The following is an 11,894-nucleotide window of genomic DNA, read 5'->3' as shown; positions in this document are numbered from 1 at the left end:
TCCGCCTGCCTCTGCCTCCTGAGTGCTGGGATTATAGGCGTGCACCACCATGCCAGGCGACACTCTCCATTCTGAAGGGGCTCATTTAGATTCAGAACATGAGCAACTCAAAGGAAACTTGGGCTAGCTCCCAATTGGAAAACAGCATGCTGTCAGTGATTGTCTACTTTAAAACAAGATTTCGGCTTTTACCTTTTCTAGTATCAATCAATAATACATAAGTTGCTGTCCCTTTGCCCATTAGTGATGATACAGTTCCTTCCGAGAGTAAACATTACCAGAGGTTATCACTAGTAATGAAATACAGAGATTTCAGGATCGTTTTAATCCCCATGCAAATGCCTCATTCTTTAAAACTTGGATACAGACAACCCTACTTTCAAACCAGACTGTTGGTGGCTTTTGAAAACTCCTTTGTAACCTGTTAGGCAGGTCTGGAGCTCGGAGCCTGCAGCTGATTGGAAGCAAAACTCTCACACAGGAGGAGAGGCCCCTTTGGGCTCCAACACTAAGGAGATGTGAGCCCAGGAGACAATGCAGAGCATAACCTGAGCTGGGACAGGGGGACCTGCAAGGGGTCATGCCCCTCTGCCTAAGGACCAGTGCTCAGTGTTTTCTGGAAACCTTATTTGTTTTTTTGCTTTTGCTTTTCAAGACAGGGTTTCTCTGTGTATCCTTGGCTGTCCTGGACTTGCTTTGTAGACCAGGCTGGCCTCGAACTCAGTGATCCACCTTCCTATGCCTCCCAAGTGCTGGGATTAAAGGCATGCCGCCACCGCCGGCCACCACCACCACCACCACCAGCTTCTGGGGACCTTACTTGCCTGCAGGAGGCAGGATGTAAGGGCCTGTCTTCACCTGAATGACCCTCTGTGGGGGAGCCACAGCATTCCTTGGACAGATTTTGTCACAGGCTCTTTTATTCTACAACTAAAGGATTCCACGCAAGTCAAGGCTCAAAGAGATTTCTGGGCCTCTCCTAAACAGGTCTCTGTGGAAGGCTGTGGGACCTAGGCTCTGCCAGACAGGTAGATGGATGCAGGTTAATAGTTGCTCCTCAGAAGTCCTGACCCTCGGCCACCTGTTTATCAAAATTTTTCCTCCCTCTTCCCACAAGAACCCCTCCTGGACCCTACCCCCTTGTCTCAAGCTGCCAAATTCCCCCAAACTCCCAGTGCTTCCTGCTTCTGTTTGCTGTCCCCAACCTAACACTGACAGGAGTTAACAGAAGGGAAGCCTGTGTGCAGGGTGGGAATGCTGGCCCCACCGGCCTCTCTCCTACACATCCAGCACCTTAGGGTACCAGCCCTCAAATTCCCCCTGGACCACGAGCTTTCATGTTCCCAGATCTTCTAGATCAGCAACTCAAACCTGACCTCCATTCATCAGACCCTCCAAACCCTGACTTGCCTCCTCACAAAGCACAGCAGCCCGGCATTGTTGACTCACGCTGGTCAAGGACAGTGGCGGCGCACACCAATCGATGGTGCTCCGTTGTAGCTCCAAACCACCGTTTGGTCAGACACACACACACACACACACACACACACACACATACACACACAAACACACACACCTAGGAGAGGGAAACCTCACCTTCCATAGGGGCCAGTCCACTAGCCCCCCAGCCCTGTCGCATGTGGGTGCCCAGACATACACACACACACCTTTGTCAAATGTCGTTTTGTTTAGATTTTTTTAAACCAAAGAGTAAGAATTTCAACAAGGTCATTCATCCCACTATGGATGTATATGCAAGTTAACTCATTAAATTAAAAAAAACCAAACATCATTTTGGCAGGGATTTTACAGTGAATACTTCTATATACATGCTATGTACATTGTTTCTATAAAACACACTTTCTACAATCTACTTACATTTAATTGTCCTATTTCTAGTTTACATGGGATCAGTCACAAATGAGTCTGTCTCCCTGCCTGTAGGGACTACACCATCCCTTAATACTGGGGTCAGAGACACTGGCAGATTTTTAAAACAAGATTTTAAGAATCTTACCAACTATCTTGCTTGTAAGAACGAACACCAGGAGCCAAGTGCTCTGAAATGGCTTTGGGAGTTAAGGCGGCAATGTAAGATAACATGTAAAAGTCGAGTGTGCTCTTTTAAAATGTCCCAAGGAGCCCCAAATGTGGGCCCCCTTTCTAAGTGCACCTCTGAAGTTGAGGGTATGGCTACAGACTTAGGAAAAGTCACTCAAGAACGGTGTATTAAAAACCTTTAAAGTTATAATTTAAGCTTTACACAAAAGTTCAAATTACTTCTCATAAATAGAAAGAATTCACTTTTTAAAAATGAGGGCACATTTAGTCACTTTATCAAAACAACTTAAAACTGGTATATATCATATGTTAAATCAAAATTAAGGATTCAATGCATGTTTGTTAATCAGCCAGTGCACCAAATATTTTCAGAACACTAGAAGAGCGTTATTTCTCTTTCTTGCTTAGAATTTTCCAGTTTGTCTGTAGCAAACAGTATTGGAAAGTCCGACTCTGAACGTGTCACTGCCAGGGATTATCATCCAGCATTGAAGTAGCCTTTGTCACCCTCGATGTCCACTTCCTGGTCAGAATCTTCTGAAATCTCAGAGTCGGGGTCTTCCTGGGAGGCTGGGGAGGGCGAACACTGAGAACTATCCAAAGAAGCACCTTTACTCTGGTCACTGGGCAAGTCTTGGCCCTGGTCACAAGAGGTGTCCAAATTGTCCAACTCGTCCTTTTTATCGCTTTGTGGGTTCTCCTGAATAAAAAGGATAAAAAACGCAGACGGTGAGATCGAAGACCGAAGAATCAAAATGCTTTTCTTCCCTTTAGCACACTTACAAAGTTAAGCAGCCTATTCTCATTAAAATCTTTTTACTAAGGAGGTACACTTGTGATCGATTTCCGCCATTTGAAAGAAGAGGGGGAAAGTTACACCGGAGAGAGGTTATATACTTCATGCAGATCCATGACCAAGATTTGCAGAAGTTTAGGAGAAAAAACAAACAAACGACAAAACTCGGTTCAGTTCAGACAATACAGTCTCCCTTCTTTAGATATTGCCCCAAATAGGGTCTTCTAGCATTTTAAAGAACAAATGTCAATGGCTGGGTTTGTAATACTAAGGTCTAACCCCCTAAAAAAGAAAATAATATTTAAAATGTATACTAAAGAAGCTGCAAATTATTGAATCCTTTTCCACATGTTTTCACAAGTAAATTTATAAACACATACACACATAACTATGTACCAAATTACAAACTTATGGTTAAAAAAAACCATAGAACTAAACTATTATTGCTAAAGAGATTGCAATTTGCTTAAAATCTGGGCAAATCTTCCCATTATTACAGAGAAAGCACAATTTTAAAAGTCCTTGGGAAACTAGCTCCAAGCCAAGTACAGGCAGTAAATTGTTAAGCCTGCAGGTGCTTAACATTATAAAGAAACATTGTTACCAAATTTACAAAAGACATACAAGGTTAGTGAGAGGGAATCCTCAAATATTTAAGAATAATGAAACTACAGGAAGGTTTTTTTGTTGTTGTTGGTTGTTTCAAGATGTTCTTTAGGACAGCATCTTTAAAAAAAAAGTGTGAGCAGTACAACTTAAAATCGACATTAAAATTCCCCATTTAGCACATTGGTTTGTTTTAAATCATCCTGCCTGTGATTTACAGCACTGCCAGCTGAAGCATTCAGCAGTTGTCCGATTGCTCTGGGAGCATCCAGCTTGGGGCACCCAAACCAAATCTTTAGCTCTAAGTCAATAAGGCTGCTTTGGGATGGGTTAGCCTTTCCTTTTTTATCATGCATTTCTTAACAAGGTCATTCAAAGACTGCTAGGAAGTTCAAGCTACTTTCCAAATAGGTGTGGAGATTTCTGTGTGTGTGTTTCATATTAATTTTAAGAGCTGGCAAGAGACTGATAATAATTTTTTTCGGATAATAATTTTTTAAACTCTTTGATATTTAATTCTTTTTTTTTTTTAAGTGCAAATAAGACTTAAAGGTGTTTGTATCTTTATATTTACCCTTGATCCAGCCTGGTTTTACTATGGGTGTGTAAATACAAGAAACAATTTTCTCCCAAAGATAACTGCTTAAGTCACTTACTGTCAATTACTTTATCTTTCCTGCGTTAATGAGATAAACAACATATGGGGTTTATAAAACAATTAGCCGGGCGGTTTACCAGCCAGTGTGTGAAACCCTGGCATAATTGATAGAGAAACTACATTAGGTGCATTTAGGGTTAGTGCCACCTGAGCAACTCATCCTGAATTTCAGCAGGAGTATTTGCCTTTTTAATCAAGGTGAAGAGGTTAAGTAGTTTCCCAAATGACTTTTGCATACAACCCATAACAGGTCTCCGCTTTTAGATAACATGATACAAACATTTATTTCCATAGAAACAGAGCCGTGTCAATACCTGTTTTAGTCTTCTCCATTTAGCTCGTCGATTCTGAAACCAAGTTTTGACCTACAGAAAAGAAAGCAAATTGACAGAAAAGTCCCAAATCCCCAGCGGCCTGGGGAGAAGGGATTGGGGCTATGGTGAGGACTAGCGGTAGGGGCAGAAGTGCCGGGGCGCACACTGTTGCTTCAGCCCAATAAGCTGAGGGGGTCCCCGCGGGCAGTGTGCTGACCTGTCTCTCGCTGAGCTGCAACATCTTGGCAAGACGTTTCCTCTCAGGTGGAGAGAGGTATTTCTGAGTCTCGAACTTTTTCTCTAGCTCGATGGTCTGGTCGTTGGAGAACCTCACTTGACCGCCTTTCCTTTTGTGCAGAGGCCGCTGTAGGAAAGGGTTCCAGAGCAAGGGCTTGCCTGTGGGTCAGAACAGCGGTGGTTAACCAAGGTCCTCTGGGCCAAAAACCAGACCCGTTCCCATTACATACACTTAAGGTATACGGATGGATTCAACACTCCCCCACCAAAGCACACACAGACCACCTCGGGACACCTGTGGGTAAAAGCAAACAAATCTTTTTCAACCCCCCAAAGAACCCCTGCCAGGCTTTTTAAAAGCTTTTTTTTTTCTTTAAAGCCAACCGGCTCAGCTATATGCACTAATTCAGCGTGCTCACTTAAGGAGAGCGAGCGGGGTTGTACACTCCCCCAAGGCCTGGCTGCACAGAAGCGCTCGAAGGGCGCCCGTGTTAGGCTTCAAGTGGGGCCTCCAATCGTGGCTGGAGCGCGCCTTGGCCTCCTCTGATTTCACACTCGGCCTGCGGGGGCGGCCAGTTAAAGCCACCCCGTGGGCTATGGCAACATTTCCGTCAATGTGTTTCCTGTTGGTCTGTCTACAAAAAAAAAAAAAAAAAAAAAAAAAGTTTGCTTCCTTCTGCTCAGGCCCAGCAGAAACCCAAGGAAACCAGGGCGAGCTCTGTGAAAACGTTTGCCCCGGCTAGCGTTGGGGCCGGTCACACACTCCGCAGGCTGAAATTTAAAAATACAAATATGATACCCCTTTAGGTATAAAATGATAACGCTCACACCCCAAATCCCTGAAGCTGTAGCGGTAAGAGAGGAGCGCTGGAGGCCGCGTCCTAAAAAATGCTAGCATTAAAATACCAATTCATTAAAATACTGATTATCTCCGAAGTCCCCAGTGAAGCTGCAGAACTGTTGACTTTAAACCCTGGTAAGCCCCCCTCTCATTCACTTTAGACTCAGGCACGAAACCAATCACCGTTGATTATTTATTTCCCAGGCACGTTTTGAGGACAAGCCTTGAAAATCCTACGCAGTCAATGCGTCTGCGTCGCCCTTCCTAACTGTTTGGGGTCTGCATCTTTCTACACCAACCTTGTGGCAGTGCGTCCGTCTGTCCGTCCCTCTGTCAGTAGGCCTACACCTAAACATTTTGAAAGCTGGCATTGTTTTTTCGAGATTTTGCTTGCGTCAGGCTTCAGGCTGGTGCAAAAAACAGCCTCCAAAGGGGTGGGGGAAGGCGAGAGGAAGCAACTGGTTATTTTAGCTGCCATAAAGTCACATCCCACACAGAGGAAATGAACAATATCAGAAAAACGGATCCTGGCTATCAGACGTCGAGTGTTTCCTGAATTTGTCTGTATTGAGGATGTCGATAAAATAATCAGCAGCGTGCACTACTCCGGGGGAAGGGTCTGCTTCATGCAGCCAGGAAAACACTTAACAGCTTCAGAAACCAGATTTACTCCTATCGAGAACTCAAGATTTCCTGTATGAACGGAAAGGGTCAGGCTCCTTCACTGCACAAGCTTGTTGAACCAAGCCCAGCCCAGGAACCGCCCGGCCCGGCAGCTATCCCTGCGCTGCATGGGCCAGACTCCGGGAGCCCCGACGTCCTTTTCCCGGTGGCGCTCGCTAAGGGAGCCCCACCCCGGCCGACACGCGTGGCCAGGGCTGCCCTCCATTACTACCCGGGAGCCCCTGGTCTCTCCTGACTACTATGGCCCCGAGGTCTGCAAGGTGCAGGAAAAGCAATCTGAGTCGCCCGGCGCCCCACCTTCGGAGGCGCCCGCGCCGAGGCTAGCAGCTCAGGGCTTTCGCCTCAACTTTTTACTACGTCTTTCGAACCGCCCCTACCACCTCCCGCAGCTGCCACCCGCCGGGTGCGCCTTCCCCACGGACACCCGCGCCCGGCCCAGCCGGGCCCGGCCGCCTTACCCAGTGGGTCGTGGCGAAGTAGGGCGTGCGTGTAGTCGTTAACCGTCCGCGGGAAGGGGTACAGAGAACCTCCGAAGCCACCAGGGCCATAGGCGGCAGCCAGCGCGGCGGCGGGGTGATGCGAGAAGGCGGGGTGGACCGGCGTGGGCTCGTACACCGGGGTCCGGTAGGAGGACACGAGGCTGGTGAAGGAGGAGTTGGGGGACGGCAGCGTGGGAGTGGGCGTGGGTGCCGCGGGCCCGCGACCCAGGATGTCGTCGATGTAGAAGGGCGTCGGGTGAGCGGGCTGCAGCAGCGGCGTGGGTGCGTACAGTGGTACTCCCACGGCGGGCGCAGCCGCGGGACCCGGGTGCGGGAACTGCATAGCTGCCCCGCAGCCCCTTGGAGAGAGCTGCTGGCCGGAGCCGCCGCGCCACATTTATTTGCGCTCGGCGCTCCAGGCGATAGGCTCCGGCAGCCGCGGGGTGGGGCAGCGCTTCTGTCCCTTCCTGCTGCCAGGCCCTGCGGCCAATGGCACGGGCCGCGGACTCGCCTCCTCCCTTGCCCCGACCCGCCCCCGCCAGCCCAGCTCCCGCCCCCCGAGACGCGCTGGCTGCCGAGCTCCTGGGACCCTGCACCCGGGTGGCCCGCCACCGCAGGCGCTCCCAGAGGCTCTAGGCACCGAGAGTCCGACTGCGACCGTCGAAGAGGAGAGCACAGGCTTGCGCCTAGAGCGCGGATTCCAGCGGGAAGGCGCCACTACAGAAACTCAGGCAGTGTTTTAGACCCTGGAGGAGCGACGGGACTCTTACTGGCAGGACGGCACCTTTGAGCACTAGAGCAACCTCCCCGAGAGGTTGCCCATCTTGGGGGAAACGGTGGCATTGCTTAGTGCGATGGACCTCGCATCTCTGAGCGCCAAGGAGAAGACCCTAAGCCTTTGGCTGCGTCGCTTACGAGTATTGACCAAGAGACTGCAGGTGCCCCGGATTCTCTCTTTGGAGATCCCTAACCGGGCCATCTCCCTGGATGGTAACACAATGGGCCCAAGACCGGGAATTCAGTTAAGACCTTAATCATAAGGCGCCTTGCAGAGGCTATGCAGTGTTCTTCCATCAATGGGGGCGGGGGGCGGTAGGGGGGGGGGGAGGGTTGCGGAGGCTGCTCCTGGACCTCTGTCCCGGGGCCCTGAAGGACACAGCTGCGCGCAGCCAGCCTCTAAGGTTTTACACGTGTTTTCTATTGAAAGCCATAGCGCGCTGCTCATTTTGGCCTCATCCCGGTGCGGCTACCGCTCGCCTCTGGGGCAAAGGGGCATATTCTTGATTGATGCCCTCCCGCGGTGACCACACCTTGAGTTGGGCAGTTTCTGTTAAGGTCTTCAATTAATAGGAAAAAAAAAACTCCCTGACTTTTTTTTTTCTCTATGAGATGTAAAGGTTTAAACTTTAGAATTACGTCTTCAGCTGCAACGGGACTGAAGGCGAAAGAGAAACCGGGCAGCTGGAGAACCTGGGTTCGAATTTCACTTAATACATTTTTTCTTGAGCAACTACTGTAAGCCGCCCTCATGAAAGCAGGAAACAAATTGAACACAGTAACATATGTAGTATGTCTGAACCCTTAGGGGACAGCCCCTAGTGTGGGGGAAAGCAGAATCACTTTGAAAAAGGGAAAGTGTTCCCAAAGGAAATGATATTTGAAAGATAAGTAGGTGCCAACAAGCCTAGAGTGTGAGTGAGTCCAAGTCAGACCAGCCCTTGAGTGGGTTACCTAATGCAGCCCTGGTCAGTTTATTGCCGTGGACTTCTTTCATCTGAGGCGGTTGGGACTTGACATAAAGGTTTCTACCTGCTCGGGGATGGAGTCACCGACATCTTTCAGAATGATGACAGACAAAAAGCTCCTAGCACAGACACACCAGTAGCACTGTTATTTGAGTTAAAAAAAAAAAAAAAAAAAAGCACTCGGGAGGCAGAGGCAGGCGGATCGCTGTGAGTTCGAGGCCAGCCTGGTCTACAAAGTGAGTCCAGGATGGCTAAGGCTACACAGAGAAACCCTGTCTCGAGAAAAAAAAAAAAAACAAAAAAAAAAACAACCTTGGGGACTAGTAAGAATACATCTCCCTACGTGTGTTCGCTCTGTTTTGTGAACAACAGAAGGGAACAAGATTAATGTCAACGCCCTCATGAAGAGAGGGAGACGGGGCTGGAAGAGAATAGGCACTTGTGAATATCCGAGAACTGACCCCGGTGACACTTTGGTGAGCGCAAAGACATTTTGTGCGAAACACCGTGCAAAGACAACAGACTGCTTGAAGGGGCTTCCCTGGGGTGATAGAAGCTTCAAAAGTACACTGTCCCCAGCCAGGTGTGGTGGCGCTAGCCTTTGATCCAGCACTCAGGAGGCAGGGGCAGGTGGATCGAGGCTAGCCTGGTCTACAAAGTCTATACAGAGAAACCCAGCCTCAACACACACACACACATCTCGAGGTGCTAGCCTGGCAGCCTGACCTTTGATCCATGGATCCCAGGGTGGAAGGAAGACCTGATTCCATGGTACACGTTATCCATAACAATGATGAAGTTTAGAAAATACATCGTAAGTCATGACAATTTCTTTGTCCATTGAACTCAAGTGAAATTAAGGAGTGGTGGGTGGGAAAATTGGAGGAATGCCAGGACAAAAGTAAACCATTTCAGGCCAGTGAGATGGCTCCACCTATGCTGCAAACCTGAGGACCTGAGTGCAGGCTCCAAACCCCAGAGATGGGGGCGGAGGGGCGGGAGAAAGAGAGAGGGACAGAGGGAGGGAGGAAGACTTCCACTGCTACACCAGGACTCAGGTGCCCAAAACACACATCATACACATAATAATGAGATACTTTTAATGTAGAAAGTTGTATTGATTCAGGAAAGACTCATTAGACACAACTATTGAGTGAAACATTGAAAAAAGGATTCTGATAAAATTTTTTTTTTTTAAATTCTGATAAGTTCCTAGAGAATTAACCCAATTCTTTGGATTTGGGGTAAAAATAGAAATAAGCATGGATTGTACGTAGATGGCAACATTTCACTGGTACTGTTAGGTGTGACTTTGGTCTTGTGAGTTAAATATTGGGAAACCCATTACTAAGAAGCAAACTGGAGTATTTAAGGTCCTGATATTGCAATGTTCAAGTAGTTCACTCTACTACATAGATTACTAATAGTTACTCGCATGTCCACAGCTGTAAATATATGCATATGCCCACCAAAGGGAATAAGCCAAACATTAAAAAGTATTGGTGAGTTTGGGTGAAGAACATACAGGGTTTTATTGTGAAGTTTTCAGTATAAAAACTGTAAAAGAAGCCAAGCGGGTGTGGGTGTGTGTGTGTGTGTGTGTGTGTGTGACTCTCAGCACTCAGAAGGCAGAGGCAGGAGGATCTCTGAGTTCAAGGTCAATCTGGTCTACAGAGAGAGTTCCAGTACAGCCAGGGCTACACAGAGAAATCCTGTCAGGAAAAAAAATTTTGAAAAAGAATAGTTGTAGTTTTGTATATTAAAAAACAAAACAAAACAAAACAAAAAACAAACTTACAGCACAGGGTCAGAGAGTGCTCAGCCGCTGAAGGCACTTGCCTCCAAGCCTAATAACCTGAGTTTGATCACTGTGACATGGCGAAAAGAGAGGACTGACCAACAATGCTCTCTCTGACCACACATGCACTGCTGCGGCTCTTAGGCACCCGTGCATGCATACACAAACATCATAATGGCTGGAGAAATAGTTTGGTAGTTAAGAGTTACTTGCAGAGGTCCCACATTTGAGCTCAGCACCCTCTTCTGGCCTCTGGGCACACCCCACACATAGGATCCACTTACAAGTACTCTTTTGCTAGCTGGGTTTTCCTAGGGTCTGAAGCCAGAGTCTCTCACACAGTAGGCAAGCGCTCTACCCCTGAGCTACTCAATATGTAGCCAAGGTTGGTCTTGAACTTCCAGCCTTCTGCCTAGACCTCCCAATGTGCTGCGGTTGCAGGCTGCTCCTCCATACAGCACTAAGAGTCAAACTCAGGGCTTCTGGCACACCGGACAAAAAACTCATTATCAACTGAGCCACAACTCCAGCCTCTCCCTTTTTATTTTGAGGCAGGGTCTTGCTAAGTTGTGCAGGGTGAGCTTGGAATTGAGCCACCACCATACCTGGTACCACTCAAGTGTAGTTTTTTTTTTTTTTAAGTTAATTATTCATTAGGTCTATATACAATTTCACTAGTGCCTTGTCTTGGAAACTGTTGGTGAAGGGGTCTTACAGAGTCCCTGTCTCCACAGGTGACCCTACAGCTACCTACCACTCTCATCACCTGCCTTGATGGAAAATTCAGTGGCTTAGGTTCCATAAAGACAAGGACTCTGAGGACCAAGTAAGGACTGCCATTACTTCAAGTTCATATGTGTCTTCAAACACTGTGTTCAAATACCCCAAAATCTGGGACCTCAGTGAACTAGGGGGGACTGTTCTTCGCAACATTTTGTTTTGCTCTTGCAGAATGGTTACTCCAGGCCACTCAAAGTCCTTACCCACATCCCTTCATTCTGCTTCCCAGGAACGTATGGGGTGGTGGTACTATTTTATTCTGTGCTTGATGCAGCTACCAGCCAAAGAGATCCAAATCCATAAACCTCCCAAAAGTAAATATTAAGATGCCGGGGAAACGGCCGCTCGATGATGCAGGATTGTTAAGTAATTGCCAGGAAAGGATGAGTGCATCCACCCTCTCCCGGCTGCAGCCTCAGACCCTGGAAGGTGGAGACCTTAGAGGTATTGATTCTGACATTCCAACCCAACCACATAATCCCCACCAGCAAATTGAAGCACTTAATTCTGCTAAACTATATAACACTGCCTTTTCAAAACCCAATAGATCCACGGCCACTTCTCTGTAGTTAAAAAAAATTACAACCACATTTGTGAATGTCACATTTCTTGAACTACATAATTTTAATATCACTTGTGTAGGCTTTATAGTTTGTTTTATTGTTTTAAAAGTCATTTGGGGCTCTAAAAGAACTCAATTTTTCCAAAGTTGTCCTTATGATTTTTTTCACACAGTCAGAACTAATAAAACAAAACTGCTGCAGCTATTTAATTCAAAATCTCTTGGAGTTTCAATATTTTCTCTCTGCTGGATACTAAAACCAATAAGGCTACATGAGATTTTAATTATATGCCGAATTAAACAAGACTCGCCAAAAATTTGGTGCCATTTATT

At 47.3% G+C, this 11,894-nt stretch overlaps 1 protein-coding gene across 1 annotated transcript; it reads right to left on the bottom strand.

Moving 5' to 3' along the window:
* Positions 1–1,683: 1,683 nt before the first annotated feature.
* Positions 1,684–7,062, bottom strand: Hhex (hematopoietically expressed homeobox). The gene is made up of 4 exons (XM_051146399.1): positions 6,656–7,062; positions 4,653–4,831; positions 4,436–4,486; positions 1,684–2,761 (listed from the first exon to the last, which is right to left on the bottom strand). The coding sequence occupies exons 1-4, from the start codon at positions 7,017–7,019 to the stop codon at positions 2,540–2,542; spliced, it is 816 nt and encodes a 271-aa protein (XP_051002356.1). The 5' UTR covers positions 7,020–7,062; the 3' UTR covers positions 1,684–2,539.
* Between the last annotated feature and the right edge of the window lie 4,832 nt (positions 7,063–11,894).

This window comes from Acomys russatus, chromosome 5 (assembly GCF_903995435.1).
Source record: "Acomys russatus chromosome 5, mAcoRus1.1, whole genome shotgun sequence".
Taxonomy (NCBI): Eukaryota; Metazoa; Chordata; class Mammalia; order Rodentia; family Muridae; genus Acomys; species Acomys russatus.
The sequence above is the reverse complement of the archived record's forward strand: the minus strand, read 5'-3'. Positions and strand labels throughout refer to the sequence as shown.